This window comes from Melanotaenia boesemani, chromosome 10, assembly GCF_017639745.1.
Source record: "Melanotaenia boesemani isolate fMelBoe1 chromosome 10, fMelBoe1.pri, whole genome shotgun sequence".
NCBI lineage: Eukaryota > Metazoa > Chordata > Actinopteri > Atheriniformes > Melanotaeniidae > Melanotaenia > Melanotaenia boesemani.
The window spans coordinates 26,457,277-26,480,684 of NC_055691.1; the positions used below are offsets into that span (position 1 = coordinate 26,457,277).

Genomic DNA, 23,408 nt, shown 5'->3' on the forward strand with positions numbered 1-23,408 from the left:
ACAAAGGCTGGTGGCAGCGAGAGTCTGGAGGTAGATGGAGCGTCGTCTGCAAACTTCCTGGCCTCTGCCGTTTGAAGAGCAATGCAAAAGTCTGAAACTGCTTCCAAACAGTGACCGAGCCGCAGCGTAACTTCTATCAGCACAGCTGAGGAATCTGGAGCTTAGAGCTCCATGTCATAAAACTCACATCTAGCATCTGAATCTGTTCATCTGGTCCGCGTTTAACAGACCCTGTTCAAACTCAAGTGTCTTGGTTGCTCTGTTCTTTCTTAACTTCAGAGACCTGGCTTTTTTAACAGCTTTATGGTGGTTCCAATACATAACTTCCTCATTGTCCACAATGAAGACAAAGAGTGTGTAAAATTAACGTTCTGAAACAAATAAATTCCCAGGAAAACCTGGAGTAGAAGCACAAACCAAAATGCAAAGCAGGCACGGGAAAAAGAGTCCCCATGTAATGCCATTTAAATAAATTTAAGTGGCATTACCAGTCCCTAGCTGCAAAACAGAAATGAATCAAAGCTGCTTTCCTTAATGTGTGAAGGTATTTTTATTCATTATTTTGTCTAGACAGCCCAAACACCATGGGAGGAACCAGGGCTGGAGTAGGGCCATATATCTGACACTTGAATCCCCAATATAAACCAGATCCAGCGGAAAGCCTTTACTGATAAGACAAGCAGCACAGCGGATGACACAAAACAAAGTTGGTTAAATGAGCATTTAGTGCCTTTTTACAACTTCTATGATGGCTTCTTCAGATGAACACAGGATGCTGTGTAAACTGCCTTCAGCAGTTGAATGCAGACACTGACAAAGTCACACCAACTTCATGTTTAAGGTGACTGTCGGTTGTTTTAAAATGCCATGAAACCTGCTGTTGACACAGTAAAACTTAATAACTCTGCACTCATCTCTATGAACTGATGCCATCAGTCCATTCCAGATTCAACTGCTGATAACTCTGCTCTGAAACCAACCTGGTGACAGTGATAGAGACAAATGGAAACTCCTCACTGAAGGGTCTGCAAGGATAAAAATGTCCTCTGCTTCACTTAAGGCCAGTTGGACCTGTGTTCACCCTTGAAGGAGAGTGTAAATCATCTACAGAGCTAACAATCAGGCGCTCTCTTGCCAGTTAGTGGAGTGTGTATGTCAGTGTTTCTCTGCTTCTGTTTACTCTGCTGGGTGATGCAGTGTGTGTATTCCCCACTGCTGGCTCCCAGTGGTCTGCACGAGCTGCACTTACCCTGCAGGCAGTGAGGGCTTGGCTGTCTTGGCTGTAATGGACTGCTGAAGGAAGAGTTTCAACATCAGGTTAACAGGAATTACAGGTCTAAAGCTTGGCTTGGGCCTGCAGGGTGGAGGAAACGCCCTTACAGAGAATGGGAAGAAGAGGACTGACCCCGCAGATAAGGCTGAACCCTTAAGATGTATGTTTGGGATGTTTTGTATATAGACAATCCATAGCTCATAGGATGGTTACTGATATAAAGAAAACAGTTTATGTATTATAAGTACAAAGGAGTCCAGTGATTTAAGGATTCTCGTTGCAGGGAAACCAATGCCGCTACATAAAAACATCCGTACACAGCATGAAATTAAACCTACATCTATTTTCTTTACTGACATAAAAGCCTTTGTAAAGCACATTCTGCTTGCGTGTGGCCATTTTTCCATGTACCAAAAAATGCTCATGTTTTCTTAACATTTCCACACTCTGACATTGGTGGTGTCTTCTTAAAAAGCAAGCAGGAATCAAGTGGGTTAACATGTCACCAGTTTACAATTATAGTCCCGGCGGCAATATCATCCAACAAATCATCACTGTGGATGAATCATCAATGAACTCTGTAGTTAAAGACAAGGAGATTACCACCACATCTCTCTTCAGAGGGAAAAAGGAAGTGCAGTTACATGTCAGAGATGGAATAGATTTGTTTTGTTTGTTGGTCAGAAGGTCTCTACTGGTATACTTATCAGACAAAGAAACATATGGCTACATGGCTCAGTGGCCCCCATAAGCACAGATGTACTTATAAAAACACACAAGTGTACATGTGTCACTCTCCCAATAGTTTTTTTGTGTGACAAGGTGAATTATTCATGCAACCAGCGCAGAGGGAATACATCACAATGTGTAGAGCTGCTTCAAAGTTCTGCTTTTTATGAGCAGCTTTATTTCTAAAGCATATATATAAACAAAAGCTGGTGTGGCGACAGTGAATCAGCAGTCTTTGCGACTGCACAGGCCTCGGGTTGGGCCGCTTTTGTGTCTTGCCAATGCTTACATTAGCTTGAGAAAAGCTCAAGCTGCTCTAAATATTCTCCTTGACGCTATTCATCTTGGTGCAGGACTGAATGGACACGTTCCAGGAACTGGACCACTGGCAAAGATCAACTGCGTAAAGTTGTGTGGGATCTTGTTTCCTGACAATCTATACTCAAATATACATTTAAAAAAAAAAAAAAAATCCAAACATAAGGATTTTCTTGTTGGTTCTTGTTTGAGAAGGAAAAACAGATTTTTCATCAATTCAGCAACATTCAAATATTATATTTGCATAGCTGCTCTGTGATCGTAGCAGTGGGTGTAGCACAATGAATAGTTTGTCACAGGCTTAATTTAATCAGCTCTTACTCAATTATTCACTATAATAAGCTAATTGGATCTGCAATGACCAACAAATGCTAATTGTGCAGAACAAAATAATTAAATTGGATAGTAGCAGAGAGGAGAGCTACAGTGTCAGAGACAGGAGGAGACACTTTTAATTAGAAATAAAGAAAATTGGCAAATTAGAATCAGCATGAAGCCCATAAATTTTTGTGTTGAGTTTGACTGTGTGGGCATAAAATGGGATATCACTGACTTGAAGCTGTGGCTGCTGCTCGTGTGGGTCAGGCTTAGCTTACTCAAAGCCCAGCCAACTGTAGCATGGCTAATCAGGGGCCCGGTAGACGGGCCATGCATGACAGCCAGCTACACAGCAGCCAGGTCTGCTCCATCACATCCTGCTCACTTCCACAGAGCCCCCTAAGTAGATGTAACACCGGGGCAAGCACACTGCCCTGCTTTACCAGGAGGGAACAATGACTCACTTTGGGGGACAATGGACAACACACTGACCGAAAGCAGAAAGGTGCCAAGGCATGAATCTTTAAACAGGTGCTTTTTGTTACAATTACAAAACTACACCCTTTTTCTGACAAATAATACATGAGAAGAACAATAGTAAGATGATATCACTGGGCTCTTCTCACTTAATAGACAACTTTACACAAGTCAAAGCATTTCTTTCATGAAACTTGGGCTAAAACAATTGAATGAAAAAATGAAAGAAAATTTAAAGGTAATTTGCAACAAAATGCCTCGACTGATATATATTTTGATGTTTTAAGACAACAAAAACATAATAAAAATAATCACTTCTAGTTAGACTTGCAATAAAACTACAATAACTGAAGCCCTAGACATTTACTTAAGGGGTAAAGGCAACTATTGGTTCTATTTTAACTTTTAAGTGCTTTTCACATCTTATGTACTTTTACACCCTTGTTGTTTAAAAACAATTATTACCACTAATAAAACCTAAAATCATGTTTAGACCAGTTTTATTTACTGAACTGATCCTTTTGGTGTCAGTGTAGTTAGTTTACCTGGTTGTCAGGATGGTTAACAGTGAAGTATCCCACACAGATGATGACTTCATGCAGCAGCTCTTCAGAGGAATGCTGGGTACAGTACCAGAGCAGGGAGCTGACAATGTGTCGGAAAGCTAAAGACAGGCCCTCAGCTCCTAGAACAGACTGGACAGACACAGACAAACCACGTCAGTGTGTAGTCACAGTCATTGAACATAAATCTTGCAAAATTGTGATTACAGATCTCAACAAAATGATGCAAAGCAATAAAAGGTTATATGTTTAGCTGGTGGGAACATACATGGTGTAAGTGCATAAACAAATCAAATACAGTCCAACCATAAAACAAGCTAATTCTACTTAAAAGTGAGATGCTAGGAGGAGCTCAAAGACAGTATTTATTAAACATGTCAGTGTGACATAGCACCATAAGATCATAGCAATTTGAACTGGATGTTTGGGTGTGTTAGTGTTTTAACATCCATAAACACAATACCTGAAGAGCCAAATGATGATTTCAGGGTTCAAAGCTAAACAATGTGCTTTATTTTTCCATTTTTGCGTTTTATCCATCTACATAACTTGCTTCAATTAAAATAAAAACATTGTAATAAATAAATAAATTTAAATAAAAATAAATCTCAGTTTAAAAATTCAAAAACTTTTCACTTATTTGTCTATAAGTGACTTTGAAAGATCACTGATTTGTTGCAGCGATAAAATACAGTCATTTATGCTGCACAAGACTCTTGAAATTCTGGTCTAAACACATTTTGTGGAGCTGATGCAGAAGAAGAGCCGAGGTTCATGGTCTGAATTTTGATCAACCAACTGCTGCAAATGTGAATTAGCTGTTGAGGTGGAGTAATGTGAAAGACGAGGTGATTACAACTCTAAGCCAAAAAAGAAATATAATTTAAAATGTTCATAAAACTCTGGCGGTGAAACGCTTTCATTTCCAGCTGTTTTGAGTTGCCTGAATGTGGCGGGTCAGTGACAGGAAGCTGCTTCAAAGTAATTATCCCAAGGCATTAAAACAGCATTCTGGCTTGCTTCTGTGGCTTGCAGTCTATGCGGTGACTTAGCACAGTGAAGCTGTCACCCTCACCTCGGGTTGGCTAATGTATTGCCCTGCATACAGTGATAATCACTTGTGTTCCATCCTGACTGCTGACCCACTGGGCTCTATTCAACCCCCCCAAAAATGACCCAATGTCAAAGGGCACCTGTGTTTATGTTCACAGGTCAGCTTAGTCACGAGGAGAACAACTCCTCTTGTAATGGCTCTTAACAAAGGAACATAAATTAAAAATACATTAATCTACTCATAAAAACAAGTTTGTTAAACTCAGAGAAGATAATTAAAGTTTTGTGGATGATTTTATGATAGCCTGCTTTGTAACTTTGTAAATACTAATGTATACACTTCTTACTGAAAATGTCATTCAATAAAATATGTTTACTACAGTTATTCTCTGATACTCAAACAAGCATCACTCATGTGAAAAGTGAAAACAAAATGTAATTTGTACATTTTTGGATATTATTAGTAATACCTGGAAGGCAGATAGGTCAAGAAGGGCAAAACTGTTGAGGAAGCGGATGCCCTGCAAAGCCACCTGGATGACCCCAGGGCTGTAAGGCTCCTGACTGTGAGAAGACGACTCTGGAGAGAAACTGTGCAGCAGGATACAATATAGGGTGTGCACCACTCCCACCAGGTCAGTGGACTGCAGAAGGGCAGTCAGGCCTGTTGGGTCTTGGCGCTTATTGTCAAATATACTGGGAGCACTAGAGAGGAAGAGATGGGAAATGCAAGGTCAGCAGAAAAAAATAAGTGTTTATTAAAGACAAAGAATACTGGAATACACTATTTAGCAGTATATAACTTTAGTAAGTCATTTAAAGTATTTAGAAAGTATTTGTAGGTTTTTTTTTGCTGCTGGTGAAAAGAAAGTCTTTATCATGGCAGCTTTTAGATAACAGCCTAGAGAGAAATTTTCTTTAGGTAGGAAGTAACAACCTGTTAGCACTACTGTGTTATCTAGCTTAACTGACCATTGGTGGAGCACCAGGTTTGTGTACAATGTTGCATGGTAAATTGTAACACATCCGCCCTTGAGTTCATCTTCTGCTCTTTACATTCTCCTTATCCATTAAAGGAATAACAGTTAATCTTTTAGTATTTTTCATGTATCTCTATATTTTAACTTAACAAGTACAATTACCTGCCAGCCAGATGTATTAAAGACTTTGCTAACTTTTAAGATTGGGCCTTCCTCACCTACTCAACCAACAGTAAACGGAGTAATGCCAAGGAATGAAGCACATGACTGTAATTTTGAACTAGTAGCTTGTCAAGCTGCCTGACAAGGTGTTGAGAGCTCTTTCTAAGAGGATTTGAGGTGATATATTTGTTTGGTTCTGACATGAAGCCAACCTGTTAGGTGAAGGGATTGTAAAAATAATTTTTTTATTATACCATGGTCTGGGTGAATACTCGATTCTGATTGGCTGTAGGGTGTCCATTAAAAAGTGATAATGGAAACCTATAAAAGAAGAAAAGGAAGAATAGCCTTATTACTGTAAATTATTGTGCTGGCCAAATGCTAGTTAGTAACCGTGGCAACAGAAACTCAGACGTCTTGCTGGAGACACACTAGATTATGTTTTTGACGTCGCATTGCTGTGAAAGCAGCTTGCAGGCTTATTGGGCTCCTTCAGTCCAGGAGGGATGAGAATGGAGCAACATTTCGCAACCAGCAGTAGTAGTCAGGGTTCACACGCGTTAAACTTCGTCCTTCAAACGCCACTATGGACATGCCAGTATCTTTATGAAATGTCAAGATCAACAGCAATGTTGCATTTAATTTTAAATAGGTTGTCGCCTGTCTTTCTCTCTTGATTACCTTACTTACTGAATGGTGGATAACATTATAAAAATGATTTAGAATCGACTTACTTGCTTGATATACATTTAATGATCAGAGTGAATGGTGAATAATATTTCTTGCAATAAAAACGATGTAGGAAAACTATCTGTGGACTTTGACTGAAACAAAATGTTGCATCTTCCTCTGGACAAACACAAGCTGTAAGAGCTGCACCCGCCCTCTGAAATGATTCTTTGTGTCATGTAACATAATGTTAAGCAATCTTCTCCCTTCCCTCCACTGATCAGGTCTAATACAACAGCTGCGGCCGACCGAGCTGCAGGTTCTGTGTCAGAGTCGGTGTTCTGTCAGTTTAGCATACATTGTCAGATCAGCATACGTATAGTGCAAACCGACGACTGCACCTAACCCTTCCCCGCATAAGCATTAACGCAATGTATGCTACTCTGTTGCATATGCTAAACTGACAGAACACCGGTTACTTTGGCAACGCGTCACAACGAGAGATATTAAATAGTTCACTCAGCCGTTTCTTGTGAAAAACTTATGATTTTAACAGTAAAAAACATTAATAATTTATTTAATATTTATTTCTTTCAAAAGTGACCATGTAAGCAGGATAATGCGTTTTGCGTCGGACGGTTCCCGCCTCCACATCATCCATTAATTTATGATAATGGACACCTCGAAGGGCATTATCCTTTACTTATAGAACAGTTTAACAAACAAAACCAAAACCTATTTATTTACTTTTTTAATGTGAATTAGTGGTATCTGAAACTTCATAAGGTAATCCAACCACAGTAACAAGTACTGCAATAATAAGAGTGAGAAAAATGAATGAAACAATTACTCTACTTTCTGGAGGCAATGCAGACTCTGGTGAAAACTTTCAGCTAATGCAAACAGACAATTTAAGACTACCGCAGCAGGAAAATATGATTTGCAGACATGTAGAGTGGAGGGTGGGTGACCTCGAGATGGAACCTACAGTGCATGCTGATACTTGATGTTAGCCAACAGGCTTTGCATGAAATACGCTGCTAGGCAAGAACACAGCCCCTTAATACCATCATAATCCCCTGACACAGCAACTGGCATGGTCCAAATTTTCTTCTGGCCCATTGAGCATTCTTGTATATGATATACAAATAGTCTTAGCTGAACATAGCTCACTTGATGGCGCAGTGATCACAGAGTCACTGAAGACTGCATTTTCTTATGAGAACTTGTAACAAACAGATTTAGCTGTGCCATAGTTCCACTGCAGCACGAGGCAATGGATTATAGTTTCTGCAGGATGGACTACTACATTCTGTATATGAACTTAAATACATGAACATTATTTCATTTTCCTGCTCTGCATGGCATGAAAGAAATACCTGGCTCTTTTACTGTGCTCAGTAATTCTTTTCCTTTGAAGACAGAAATTGTGGTGCTGATGTCCCTTGGTGTGACTGTGTGCTTAGCCTCTGTCAGCGGCGCCAATGAACCTCTTTGAAAGGAGGTCACCGTAGAACATGTGGGTGGGCTCCCCCTACGCTGCAGGCTAAGGTTTACGGTGAGTGACAGAACACTGGGTCAAGTAGATGCCTATCTCTATCTGTAGAAACGACAGCTTACCCAGCTCGCTGGCTGGAGTAAATGTCCTGCTGACTGATTACGGAGGAACCACATTCTTTGTTTGAACAACCATGAGCTTGTCTTTATGGGTCCTAAAGTACTAGTGACTCAGTCTCTGTCATTACTAGCCCCAAGAGTGACATGTACCTTTGTCAGATGAGAGTATAAGAGATCCCAAAGTTTTGTAAGATGTGTGATAGGCTCACCGTCCGGTTATGACAAAGCACAGCTTACACATGCTGTGCAGCAGAGCTGAGGCTTGTTGGAGGAAAGCCGACATCTTGGGGTGCTCGTCTACAGGAGCTTGGACCGACAAGAAGCACCCGTACAGCTTGTCAATCAAACCCATGTTTACCACATAGCTGGAATAAACAGACAGGAAGATTATAAAAAAAAAGAAAGAGAAAAAAAGGGAATTACATAGTGTATTGCATTTGCTCCAAAAACAGGCTTTTTCTTTTTCTTTGTAAAAGGCTCATCTCACACTAGCAAACAAAGGCCTTTACTGTGCATACTCCCACAGCACTGCAGCTGAAAGCCAATACCTCACCTAAGCCCTCCACCCCCCGCTATTACTGTGATATCTTCAATTTGTCTTTGCCAATGACAGGACTCATGATCATGTTCCCTGTACTCTTTCAACCACAAATCACTTCTAATAGTGTCATTAGAGAGCTGTTGTGGCCCCTGTGCCAGCCCAGCTCTGGACCCCTGACAGTCTGCTGACCTGGGGCTAGTCTTCTAGAAGCTTCTGGTATGCATGGACCTTTGAGCATCGGCAGCTTAGGAAAATCTAGAGAGCACTTCAGCTGCCAATCAAACCTTTCAAGTTTTAGTTGTTTTGAAGTCATTTGTCTCATCAATGTTTCACTATTCACTTCTTTTACATTTTCTTTGTTAGACCCATCAATCACTGTCTTCTTAAAACCGATTATTATGACCATTTACAACCTGCACTGCAGGTCATCTGACATTTTCATCCCATTGTTTTGACTTTTATCCTTTTCCACAACTTTAGTTGGGCATGATACATTTTACAATTATGATTAAACCTGCACTTTACAGCCATACTTAAGCCCAGGTAAAGAACTCTGTTACTCTTTTTCAACCAAAGCCTTTCCTGTGCTGGTTTAGGGTCTGTGCTAGAGTCAGGTTTAGGTTGGTTATATATAAAACAACATAGCCAGTTCATAGTCAGAGAGATAACAAATACTGTAATGAAATAATTTTAAACATCACTTGCAATATGTCTGAACCTCCCTTAGTGCATTCTGAATATCTGTAGAGGACTATAACACATGGAGACAATTCATCTGCACACCCTGTCTTGTTTCTTCTGCAAAACAATAGCTTAAAATCATCAGTATACCTTATAAAATATAAAAAAAAACAATCAGTGTTAGTGAATACACTGGCATTTCCAAATGTTGGTCTGTACTGATGAACACTGATACAATTAGAGTTTATATAATGTAGTTTGAGCTGGTTTCATAAATACCAGCTGACAATATTAAAACTAAACTAACTACTACTACTAACTAAAATGTTAATAAATGAAATGGCAAACATGATTAATAAATTAAGTTGAAAACAGTGATTAGGAATGTAGTTCTATGTGGTGGTATTCACAAATACAAGTGGCCAATATCAAAACGCTAAAACACCAGAAAAATGAGAGTAAAACTGGACTCGTGTTCTTCTGCTGATGCTTCAACTTCGCATCATGTTTAAGCTCAGTTTTTTATTTCTTATCTCATAAAGTAGATCCTACATTGGCTCCTGTTTTTAAACATTATGGTCATAATAATTCAGTTGATATGGCTGGTCTCCATAAATTCACCCCAGACTCCGATGTGAGAAGTTCCTGGCTCAGCAAAGAGTTGGTGCAGCAGTAGCATCAGTATTACATGGCTGAACTCAGTGGTTAGGTAGACAAACCAGAAAGAACTGGTTCCAAGTTAGTCACTGAACCATCCCTGGAAATGCTTTGGTGGAAAATCTCTTGTGCTGAAAGCTAGTCGATTAACCATTAAAATGTGATTTGTGGACTTCTGTGGCTTTAGTCATATGTAATACACTTACAGTACTGAGGTGGTACCACTCATACACTGGTATAGAAAATATGCAGCTCTTTTAGATTAAAACCTGATTTCAGATTTTGAAGAGCAATAAATAAAATTCAGATTGAACTGGCTCCTTATACATGTTATAGTAGAGTTATTTAAAGAGGCAAGAAATTGAGACGCTTTAGAATCATTAACAGGTGAACCACAATAGACTCATCTGAAAAGCTAGAAAAGCTTCACACCTCTACCAATTGTGTTTCATCACATGGGCACAAATTAAAAACACAACAATGAGGCACTGAAAAGCAAAGGGAGAAACTGGAAACGGAAAGAAGGAAATGGTCATCATCTCTCTACGTGATGTATAGCCTGGTGCAATGGGAGAGAGGTGCAAAAGCTGATAAAGTTTTGATCTTTTGTCCTTCTTCCCATACAAATTAAAGGGTAGTTGATGTAAATCTTTGGTTTGTACTTGGGATTATCAGTCTGACGACACAATTTTTCTCAGGCACCCCTTGTCTCTGGGGTTACGACTGGGTCACTCGATGAGATTGGTGGGCCTGTGCAGCTGCTCTGTCCAGATGAATCATGGCTTGTGGGAGGGATGGTGAAAAGTTACACTAGTCCACAAGGCTTCATGATGCTGGGCCTGCCTTTCCTCATGATCCACATTTCTCCATCACAACCCCACTCCTACAGCCCAGACCCACATTGCTAGCATAAACGCCAGGTCCAATGGGACTATTCAAAGCTTTGGAAGTGCTCTTTGTTTATACTACTTTGTGAACCCCCGCTCAGAAACCGATTTTACTTAAAATGTGGTTCTGAACGTGCAGAAAAAGTACATGCTGGAAAGATGCCAGAGTACACCTCATTCTTACAACTACTCCCATTCTAACAAGACACCACCTGGACCATTTCCAGGTAATCTGACATTTTGTCAGCCTATTCTTTACACATGGCATGCTCTTGAGGAAATGTGAGGTTGACCAACTCTCTACCCAGTGAAGAGGAGTGGAAGAGGGATGTACTAAAAGAGGTAAAAAGGTTGTGAGATGAGAAAAAGAGGTGCCATGTAGGAGTGTGAGCAGCAGTTTGAGAGCTGCATACAGCACTGGAGGAAAAATACCTGATTAGATCTTGTGCACGGGTGTTGAAGGAGTCTGTGGCAGAGCTCTTGACCTTGGCATCTGGGGAGGAAATCCGTGTGTTTTCGCCTTGCCCCAAATCAGAGATGTGCGGCCACAAGGACTCTAAGATCGTAGCAATGGCCTGAAGTAGGCCTGTTGTCAAACCCTCAAAAATTTGTTTGTTTACACTGCGCCCAAAAATGGACTTGTCTTCATCTGGGACGTACAGCTGTTATAATGGAAGAAAAAAAAATAGGTTAACAATAAATACATAAAGAATATAATCTAGACAGTAATAACCTTAATACAGTCACTGCAACAAAAATCTGACAAGTAAATATTAGAAATATTAACATAAAATGTTCAAAGGTAGAAAATAAAAACAGATCAACTTTCCTTTTGTAATGAACTCTTTAAGTAATTTATATAATACAAAATCTATGCTTAAATGTCTTTGTGCTTAAAGAAAATGGCTTTACAGCTTAGCCATTAAACTAAAACAACCTAACCGGTTTATTTTTCACAAGCTTTAGGAAACAAATGAGTACGTAACACCACTATAATAGCTACAATAAAGGCACACAGTGGCTATTTTAAAGATTTCCTCAACCACTCAAAGCTGGTGTAAATAAATAAAGATGTTATCTAAACCAGCTGCATCCTGATAGGTTGAAAGCCTGATTAAAAGAAAAATAAGAGAAATTAAATACAGTATTTCTTTTCATTCTGAACTTCATGACAAACACAAGTAGAGGTCAACATTTGAAATATACTGCCTCTGTTTTGTGCAAAAGCTTGAAAAGGTAAAACATTCCCATTTGGTCTAATAGTTGAGGTGAATGCTGACAGCATAGGTAAATCCACAGACATTCTCCACAAATCTAATTAAATGGGGACATTCTCATATGGCAGTCTAACCCCCACTGCTGCACTCTATTGCTCACACACACGCATACCAAATACGTGCACGCCTATAAATAGAATAACAAAGTAAAGCTGTGTTAAAATCATAAGTTGTAAACTACATCAGAACTCACCATCAAGGACAGAAAAGGAGCAATAACAATTGTTGAGCTCAGTTTTTAATTTGCACTTAACTCAGGGTAAAGAGTTAGTTCATCTCCTGCAGTGCTGCTGGATATGTCCGTCAGCAGAGCAGCTGCTGGGTTATGTTTTATATAAACTGGAGCATACAGAATAACCTCTCCCTCTGTGCCCTTAGGAAATATGACTGCTTTGGATTGGAACTCGTCTGAAGAAGGAAGCCCCAGTAGAGTTTGTGCATGCACCACAACCCTGGGCCTGTGCCTTGTCCTGTCTGCGTTGTGAGTGTAGGCGGCCCCGGCGAGCCGCCACTGTTGGATGTTTGGAGTGAGCTGATGTTTACAGTCCTTCTAACAGAGTGCTGAAGGATATGAGCTGACATGTCACCGCAACGCAGCCTGCCTGGCTGACTGTGCTCTCACATTCCCTCTGTCAGGAGGCATCTATGGAGAAGTTGGGCAACTGTTTGTGACTCGTTAGTTTGTGTCTTGCTCTGTCTTTCATTAACACTATGGTGGTAACAGAAACCAGCAAAAATGCCATGTTTTTTCTGCGGTAAAAGCAGTGTTAATCAACTGAAACGTGAAGAACACTAGAAACTGTTAGCAAAAGTTATTGATTTTTAATAATATTAACTTATTTAGCATTTATTACCAGAAACATTTCACAATTATTAATACAACATTAATGTGATTATGGGGTAAAGAAAAAAGGGGTTATCCTATCTTTGGAAAAAAAATGTGTGAGCAAAGAATTTTTGGGGGATTTTGTCATCTCTGGTACATAATAACATTACAGGTTCAGATAAATCTCTGTAAACAAGGGGATGAGGCTGAAAACCAATATGGAATAGTTATCTTTGGGTCCTCAGGCAACACTGCATTAAAAACAGACATGATTCTATAGAGGAAAACACCACACGGTCTAAAACACGCCAATAAAAATTAAATAAATAAATAAATGCAAGTTGGACATATGGAAAAAACAAAGAAACTTGAGCTCATTTAAGAAACACCAAAATAAAAAAGAGGAAAACTCATTTAATCAAACGATTTAAAATTCAGAGAAATGAAAAATACTTTAATAACCTCAGAGGTAAATCTTAATTTAACTATCACTATCACAAAGAACAGCTGGGCCATCCAGTTTGCTGTCACCCCACAGTTCCAAAGCCAGCTAAATGTAATATTACATTAGTGTAAATGACACTGGCAACTTGCACACTAGTGAAAACCATTGGTGCTAAACCACCTTTTTCATGTTTCAGAGCAAGACGTACTGCCATCCAGACCACATCTGTTTCAAGCAGAGCTTTGTCCTTTTCAGCAGACAATGTTAATCTATTATTTGTACAACTAACAGCCTGGCTTATGTGGTCAAAAAATAAAGTCCAAAAAGATGATGTCAGCAGAAAAGAGCACTGTTGTTGACATGCCACAGACCAAAGCTTTTTGTTTTTATTTTTTCCAAAGGTGTTGATCAAGTAAATTTTTTGTTTATCAGAGCATTTTGTTGTTATAAAAATATCCACTAGCATATCAACTATCATGTTACATAAATGCTCTGGGATCCAATGACTTACTGTCAGCTGGTGCAGCAGCAGGTCCACAAGGAGAACTATCTTGTTGCTAAACAGCACATAGGAGCAGTTGAAGATGCAGCAGGAACAAGCCAGATAGTAGACATCTACAGCAGCACAGAGAGATCTAACACAGAAAGATGACAGAACATTATTAATAACAGGTTTAAAATAAAACAAACCTCAGGGCATGTTCCTTCTCCCCTTGCAACTCTTTAAAGAAACACTACCACTAGGATGTAAATGTGACCTGGGCACTGACAAGACTATCTGCAGGCATCAGGAAACCAAACACACTTTTCTCTATTTGTGCTTCCTTAAGGGTGCAGTTTGTCTTCACTAGTCAAAAGTATCTCACTGACAGGGAGAGGTAGGAAGCCGATTCGAGGAATAAAACACTCATATCAGCTACTTAATGTGGAGACTCCCCTCCGAAGCCACCTTCAGAGGTGCTGAGTGCAATCTCCGTCCCATCTTGGCAGAGATGGTGCAACATTTCCACTGGAGAGATAAAACAATTTCTTCTAGAAACTCTTTCCAGCAGCCAAGCAGCCCCAGGCAGCAGTCAGTGCTGCGCCACTCGGCATGCCTCTGTATTTCGTCTGCTCTAAAACAAGCCCCAGAGAAGATTAATGCTTCAGATAACTGACCAATCATTCTGCTGTGACTGCTACTCCCCCTCACCCCGTTTCATCAGTTAATATTTTCTGACAACTGTATATTCTAGCCATTGGAGGAATAGCGTGTCCTATCTGCTCACTGGAAGAATGGAATCCCCCTCTCCAGCGGCTAAAGTAGGCCATGTTTACTTCAACTGGTAAACATTTTGATATCTACCGAACCTTCACATCTGCTGTGCGTTTTTACTCGAAGCACGTTGGCATAGTAGAGTTAAATACATTAGGTGAAGGTTCACCAAAGTCTTCTCTGTAGTCCCCTCTTTGCTTTGCATTTGCACTGAGGAGAGCAGTCATTTTGGCGTATCATTATTGACCTAGCAGAGTAAAGCTGTCAAGACAAGGAATGTGGTGTTAATGTGAGAAGCGAGACATTTTGACTGATCGGCTAACCTTTAAATCAAACATGAAAGCTCAATTCTGCCCACCTGAAAACGATAATCATGCACTTAGAAGAAAAATATCACCTAAAAGTCTGCAAATCATTACACTTCTGTATGAAACATATATTGACAGTTACTTTACTAAATAATGAAAACAGGAAAAAAAACAAAATTAATGATAAAGTGCACTATTAAGAAAGAATGTTTGAAACCAGAGGCTTGACAACATGAACCCAACCAGCCAATGTTATGTGTGCAACCTTATAGTATCAGATTCTCACACGCCCTGATTCTTGAGTGACGTAAGATACAGATAAGCTTCTACACAAATACAGAAATGACTATTTAAATCCGCCTGAAAATAATATATAATTATGCTTCACACAGCTTATGAAAAACAGTCATAGCAGCCATGCACATTCCTCTAAAGGGCAAGAGTTATTTTAGGTGCCTTAAGTCACCATTGTGTTATTTGAGATTTTACACTTGTTGAGTACAATGGTACGGTTATCCTGTGATCTATCAGCGATTAAATGGCAAAGCAGGACAGGATTGATTACTGTTAAAGTGTTTTAGAATGGCTAGATAAAGTTCATGCTGGTCAACGGCATTCAGGTTACACTGAGACTCGCCAAAGTTTTTTTTTTTTTTTTTTTAGTATATGTCAGGGAGTATTTAATTGTTCTTCCAAGAAAAGGGGGGAAAAATAATGACATCCTTATCTACTTCTCAGCTATTTGTAAACATACTTTATTTTTCATACTTAACTTTGCTCAATATTGTAATATGAAATGTGCTGCTTAGTGACCACATACACAAAAGACGATCCTGCAATTCTAGTGCTTAAATAAATTAAATAAACAAATAATACATTATATCCTTCAGCCTTTTACCCTCAAGTATGCCGACTGCTGCCAACAAAAGATTAAAATGCATTAAAAATTAAATGTAAAAAGGAGTCACTGTGATTTACCGTAATATCTCCTTGCTTTTTGTGCTCAGAAGTTCCCATTTGACAGCTTTGCCATAGAATTCACTTTGATTAGTATGATAAGAGAAATTGTACCTGTTGGTTTGCTCAACTTTTACAACTTTCAAAACACAGCATAACAACAAAATGCTCTGTTCATGTTAGCAAATGGTGAACTGAGTTTTGACAGTGCTCCTTCTGACATAATTGTTTGGTGTATCAACTTTGGGAGTTCAAACCCTATGACAGACTTACATCCTCTCCAGGAAGTACTCCACATCCCACCTAGACTCAAACAGAGTAGGCAGAGTTTTTGTACTTCTGTCCTTATATACATGAAACTACCAAATAATAATGCCATAAAAAATGACTGAATGGAGTGAATTCAGTTTTTGAAGAGAACAGATTGAAAAATCATTATAAAAATACTATTTTACACTTATAACAGTTTTTTTGTGGTTTTGTGAATGAATTCAAAGCATGGCTCCATTTGTCTCCCTGACCCAACTACCTTGTCCTAATTAAATCACTTGCCGTCTGGCATGACAGATCGAGCCCTAAGCTCACATGTAATGAGCATGCAATTGCTTCGTAACACGGCTAATCAGGCTTGTCTTTGGTCATCTCTGAACAAATGAGGAGGCTGTCAAAAAGGATGTTTGAGTTATGCCCTTACACCAGCTTGTACAATGAACCATCACAGTAATCTGTCTTTGGTTTCCTCCCACCTAATTGAGCTTGATGAGCATGACACCTGATAGTGCGACCTCTCTGGGAATCCTTCTATATAAAAGGCCCTTCAATGACAGCTCTAGTCAAAGATTTTGAGGAACAATTTGTTAAAGTGCCACGCCACCCTTTCTCATGTTGCATAAAAACTTCATGGGGATTGACATGTGCCAGTCAATGTAAAATGCTAAGCCTACACCCACACACCTCTATGGATTTCTCCTTACAGAGAGACTGCCACTGTCTACTGACCTCAACCATTATCTTTTTTAGGGTAACAGTGATTTGAAAACAGAAGCAAAAAACTACCATTACAAGTTTTAAAAGGGGGACTTGACAGAGGGATTAAATGCTGATAGCCAGATCAAGAGTGACAGCCAGACACAAATAATTAGGCAATGTAATGTGCTCTCTTACATCAACAGGGCATACCTTTGACTGCAAATATCTTCAGTTCCATAAAGAAAGGAGGCTAAGACGTTTAAAAAAAAAAAAAAAAAAAAAAAAAGGGGTACCTGTCCAACTGAGGCTCTTCCCTGGTAGCTCACAGGCCTATACACGATAAGAGGGAAGTTTGTTGGGGGGAGGCACAAGCACAACTCATTCACAACTCTGCATTAAAATTCCTAATGTTTAAAAAGAAGATGAAACTTGGTGGGGGAAGGGGGGGCAATTAAAAAAAAAAAAGTCACACAGACTTAAGTGTCTGGGTGATTCTCTGGAATAAATCAGAACTAACAGCAATAAACACCATTTCCCAGCACTGAGATGTGTGGTTGTGGATTGTGTCAGTCTTTCACTCCAGTCCATTTATAAATGGCTAACTCTTCGTTCAGTTGACAACAGGACAACAAGCATGTAAAAGGCTCTTTATGCTTTTTGTCACTGCCTGAAGTTATCAACCCTGAGATCTGTGCTCCTCAACCTGAGTCTCACATTCCTCGCCCTTTCTGTGCGTTTCCTATGTGTGCAGTCAAGCCTGACGGGAGCAGCGCTGAAGAAATCTGACCAACTTCCAGATCAGGTTGAGCCCCAGCCTCTTAAACAGGGGAAGAAAAAGAATCCTAAGCCAAAATAAAAGGTGAGGAGCAAATCCATTTCCTTGTGCTGTCAAACAATCCCTTCATTCACTGCTATCTAAATGACATTTAATTTGATTCTGCTGTTGATTTCCCTGATACCCTGAGTGCTTCCAAGACATCTACTCTGGCTGTTGTGCCACACTGGCCAGGTATGAAAGAGAAGAAATCTGATGAGCCGTCACACAGTTCCAGTCACATGAGTGTGCACACCAGCACACGCATACACACGCACACTTTCACAAATGGTGGAAAACATCCTGAAATAAAACCACAGGTAGCAGGTTAAATTTCACAGGATGCACCAGGTCATGTGAGACAGTGGTGGAAATATAAATTGGGTTTACTGGAGCTCACCTGTTACCATCTTAGTTTTGTCTTTGTAAGAATATAAAGGAAACTAAAAATGTGAATTATGATAAACAAAATATAGGAAGATTAATTATATTATTTGAAATTATTAAAAAAATATATTAGAACATATAAAACCTTATACTGAGACAAAAGGAGCACTGTACATTAGACAAGCTTTTGGCTGTTATCGGTGACCCCCACTGAAGATGGAAGACAAAACATTTGTAGTCCAAATATGTGAAAACAAACATCATCTTTCACATTGTTTTTTGTTCATTTTTTTTTTTGACGGTAAAGAAAATGAAATGGTCACAAAAGAAGTAAATAAATAAATTCATCAATTGATTTGCTCAGTACAGATGAAACTGCTTAAAGGGTAAAAAAAAAAAAAAAAATATTTCCACAGAAAATACTGAAAAAAAAAATCAATATGCTGCTGTTAGAGAGGAGGATAGGATGAAATGCATACTGATAATGTTTTTGTTTAATTACAGCACAATTAACAATAGAGTTGTAACAATTAGTAACTGATTAGTCAATAGATATTTAATGACTTTTTTTTCGCAATTTCAAACTTAATTATTAGCACCATTTTTTTTAAATCAAAAATATAAAAACAACACAAATTAGTTCTTTATTATTAAGAAAACATCTCTTTGGACTGGTAAGAGCTTGTAGAGAAAAACAAATAAAAAAAGAAAGATATTCATTTATATCCACACTAAATAAAATTGACCATGTTAATTGATCTTAAATACCATGAATATGATTAACTAAGCAAAATAATCACCATAATGCAAACTAAGTAAGACTGCAGAACTGCTAATTAATACATTTGTTCATGCCAACATTTGGGATGTTCTTGTGCCTTTTGTAGGATGTCAACTATCCAGCTGAAGTTAATGATGGCAGCTGCATAAACCCTGATCTACACACTCCAGCGACCACAGGGTTACACCAGAACATTAGCGGAGCCTCGCAGAGGAATTAGCTCATTAATGTAATGGTAACAAGATGGAATCAGACTCCCTGGGGAGAGATATGGCAGGAGCATCTCGGCAGCTGCCTTTTTTTGTAAATCACTCTGCTTATCTGGTGGGAGGAGGTGATCAATACGGCAGCATCACTGTAAACAGATAATGTAGCGCACTCTGGGGCTAGCGTCTGTAAAGCTGCCCATTAGGCCACACAGCAATCCAGATGACAGATCTTGATAAGCAGACAGCCGGGCTGCGTCCTTGGTTGCATCTTGTCATGAGCTGGATTGACCTGACTGACACAGGAGCACACGGTGACCACTCCTGCTTTTTACAGTAAAGAAACTTAAGACTACTGAAAGTGATGCGTGGACCAATAAAAAATATAAAATGCCAGTAGTGTACATACACAGTTGCATGTTACAGAGTTCTGATATAATTTATTACAGGGCACAGCAAGCTTGTGCAGAGGTTAAGTAGTCCAAACTAATTTTATACGGACTGAACTCAATTACGAGAACCAAACAGCATCAACGACACAAGCTGAACAGACAAAACAGGTGAACTGAAATTCAGCTCACATAATGCTTATCTATGTAACTACTGTTAATCTCATACTCAATTAAAACTCCTCAAAAGTGAATTGTAGTAAGAAGAGTAAAAAATGCATTATGAAATTAATGATAATCTATACTTCACTCGAGAGTTTGCATAAACAGTAAGAATAGGACAGAAACACATGGGCCTAGTCTTCTCTGCAGCATGGCAAAGAGGAACCCTATGCCAAAGAGATATCAAGTGTACTAAAGTGAACACATCACACACAGATCTGCATGCACACTCTGCAAATCCACACTTTGTGCTGGAAGAAAGACTCTCTGTTTGAGATTATATTTCTTCCAACATTGAAGTCTGCTTGAAATTCCCTCAGACTGAAATGGCTGAGAAAGAGACTACGAAAAAAAAAAAAAAAAAAAAAAGTAAAAAAGGAGGGGGAAAAAAAAAATCAATACACATGCAATGCCCTTTAAAAGCCTTATAAATATAAGAAGCATTTGTCCATTAGCAGAGACTCAGAGACCAGTAAATGCTAATGAATGGGAGCACAAGGCCATTCAAGTCCATTACAGAGTCCCACTTGTGAGCACAGCAGCCCCTCTGAGGTTATCTACTGGCAGGCCAGGCAAACGATAGACCTACAAGTCAAAAATACTCTGAACTCGAAATGATAGATGTGACACATATGTTTTGTCTGAGTGGAGAGAAAAGAACAAACACAAATTGATTATGGAAATAGGAATGCTTCCCATCCCTTTAAGCACGGCGCAGTTATACATTAATACATTTTTAGAGTATTTATTGAGGTGAAGCAACTATAAACAGTAATAAAGTAGTTCTGTGGGGATTAACTCACTGTCTTTATGCGATTGCAAAAACAATCACGAGGAAACAAAGCAGCGCTGTCAGTGAGGTCAGTGAAAGAAGTGACAGTGGGACGAACCAGAGAAAAGGCAAACAAACTGTGTGGATCATTTCAAATGTAACCAGTGGATTTCTTTGTGGCCTTTAGACACCCAAATTTGCATTTAGCTTCAGCTGAGAGATTAAGGCTTTTACTGTCACTCATAAATAACTGGGTCTTTTGCCACGTTGGAGTAGGTTAACAAAAATGGAATGGGCCTAAAAATGCATAATTTTCTGTTTGAAAGCATTTATAAGCAGAAAAATGACTGCATAGCTGTCCCGACATGGACAATGACCCTAAATCTAGACTTTCTTCTCAACAAGATCACATTTAGACAATGATAATGACTCCACAGGTCTGAAAGCTGAGTGGTCAGTATTTCCAAAATCAAACAAACATCAGCTGAAGAGACAGCTCACCCTGCTGGCTTGAAACAGAAATTTGATTGTGTCATACCAAATAAACTTGCTATCAAAACCATGTTGAAAAGCAGCAAAACAAAAAATGACAAAAACAGAAAACCCTCTTTGAAAGGGTTAATGTAATCATGTTAATAATGTAAAATTGATTAATAATAATTATTAAAACATAATAAAAATTACAGTGTGGTGACGATACTCACTTGAGAGGAATACGGGGGACTGCAGTGGGTGTGGAAGCAGCAGTGATGACCTGCAAAATTTGTTCCAAAGCAGACAGGCCACCGCCCACTTGGAAGGCCACTTGGTCTGCATTGTTCTGTTGAAGCAAGGACACACAGAGAGAGAATCAGAGCCACAGTCAGGGGACACCGAGCAGGGGGTGGACAGGGGATTATTTGGGTCTCACCATGGAGGGAACCTTTCTCTTTTCTACAGAGGCGAGGGATTGAAATCTGAAACAAAGTGATCCCTAAAGTATTCCTGTTTAATCTCAAAAGTGCACAGCCTGACTCCACCCCACCACAGTCAAGTTTCAGTTTAAGGCAAATGGTCTGCAGGCTCCAGTTACTTTAGCACCAGGGTGGTCTCAATGGATGACAACAGACCAAATGAAACTGAGAAAATGCCACTCGAGCAGTGTAAGAACAGGGCAAATTGAGAACTTAAAAAAAAGAAAAAAAAAAAAAAGGCATTCATGGCAGTAGCATAGGACAGTGGAATCCATTTTGATAATAAAACAAACCTTATTCTTATTGCAGATTGATTGTGTACCAGGTTCTGGAAATCTGTAATAAAAATACTTCACATACTCTGTCTTCATCCATATAGACTAAAGCAACATGTAAATTTGATTCTGTAGTTGTCCAGCGTTACACACTAACAGTGGAGTCACATTTTACGCTCACCTTGAAACTGAAGCAAACTGATTTTAGTGGCTCAAAAGAGACATTTAGCTTTTGTTTGTGTGCAGTTTCTATCCAGCTATTAGTCCTACTTCTAAGTCACATGTTGTAGTTTGCAAATATATCCTAAAGTTTTTCTGTAAAGGCATCTGTTGTCATATATGGGAGATTTTCTTTAAATTTGTGCTATACTTGAGAAAACCAAGTGAAAATAATCAAACAGCGTAATGTGAACTTCTCTTCTCTTACTTGTTAATTTTATGCTATTACTCCATTATGTGCATTTCTTTGTTTAATTATATTTAGGATGGGGATGTCAGTCCAGAACACTTTGCTTTCTGTCATTTCATTTAAGTCATTTTATACCCTCACTTCCTTGCAGTACAAAAAATACAAATATGCCAAATAGACTACAAATACACTAACATTAGATCTGAGAACAGATTGATCCTGCCCTTGTGTGATAGATTAACTGGCAGTCAGTTGGTGCTGTTGCTACAGTGCGCCATACATCAACATGTACAAAAAAAGCCAGGAGCAAGCGCTGGGTACTAGGCATGTTTCTGCCTGGGTTTAAAAGGAGGACAGGAACTGGCAGAGAGCTGCTGATTGAGGGCCACCCTCAAGCAACTGCAGAGGGCTGTGTTACGCTGCAGGTCACTCCTCTACCTAATGAGGCTACAATCTTCTCAGCGCTGTGACAGCACAAAAATCCATCCACTTCACAGTGCTTTTGTTCCACAGATGGGAAGTTGCTAACAAGCCTGAACACATTCAGAGAGAAGCGCTTTCCCAAATTACAGATAAGCTCTTCGTCTGTCATTCATGCCCACTGCTGAGGCAACAGCTCCTCAATTCCGGTGTTAGACTCTCAATGATTGCTCGGTCCACTTCTTGTGTGTCTGACACAAAAAAAACATTAAGCACACTAAAGACCTTTTGCCTTCAACATAATGAAAAATGTCTCCAAGACAGTCCTGAGAGTCAAAGCACTGTTTGTTAAAGACTTTATTGAAACTTCCTCTTTGTAAATTGCCAGAAGTTTCCATGTCTAATCAATTAGGTCTCAATCACTGAGCTTGGCTTAAACCTTCTCCTAACCCTCCCATCAACACACCTACCTAAAAGCTTCCAAGCTAAATGGAAAAAAAAGCAGCTCTTTCATAGCGGCTTATCAAATGGTATTAAAGGAAGTAACTGGAACTTGCCCAGTCCTAGTTGTCTCCTGGAAAAAATATTTCGTTGTCTCCTGCAACAAGAGACTTTCTTGCTTGTTGGTCCCCTTTCTGCCCTGCTGACAGATTTATCTGTTGTGATGATGGAACAATGAGGGTGAAGAGATTAGCCTCAAATTACCAGACATACTAACTTTCAGTGATCTGTGTGTGTACAGGTCCACAAAAAACACATGGGCTGAAGTATTATAGTTGATTTTTTCTTTTGTGTGTGTGTGTTTGTTGTTGCTATTT

At 39.3% G+C, this 23,408-nt stretch overlaps 1 protein-coding gene across 5 annotated transcripts in view; it reads right to left on the reverse strand.

The window, feature by feature from the left end:
• Positions 1-23,408, reverse strand: part of scaper (S-phase cyclin A-associated protein in the ER) — a 56,885-nt gene that overhangs the window by 3,575 nt on the left and 29,902 nt on the right. For all 5 annotated transcript variants that reach the window (XM_041996325.1, XM_041996324.1, XM_041996327.1 and 2 more), the window contains 6 exons: positions 21,238-21,353; positions 13,985-14,108; positions 11,358-11,587; positions 8,369-8,524; positions 5,202-5,436; positions 3,661-3,810 (listed from right to left, as the gene is read on the reverse strand). In XM_041996325.1, the coding sequence (XP_041852259.1) occupies positions 3,661-3,810; positions 5,202-5,436; positions 8,369-8,524; positions 11,358-11,587; positions 13,985-14,108; positions 21,238-21,353 (1,011 nt within the window). The remainder of the gene's footprint in view (positions 1-3,660; positions 3,811-5,201; positions 5,437-8,368; positions 8,525-11,357; positions 11,588-13,984; positions 14,109-21,237; positions 21,354-23,408) is intronic.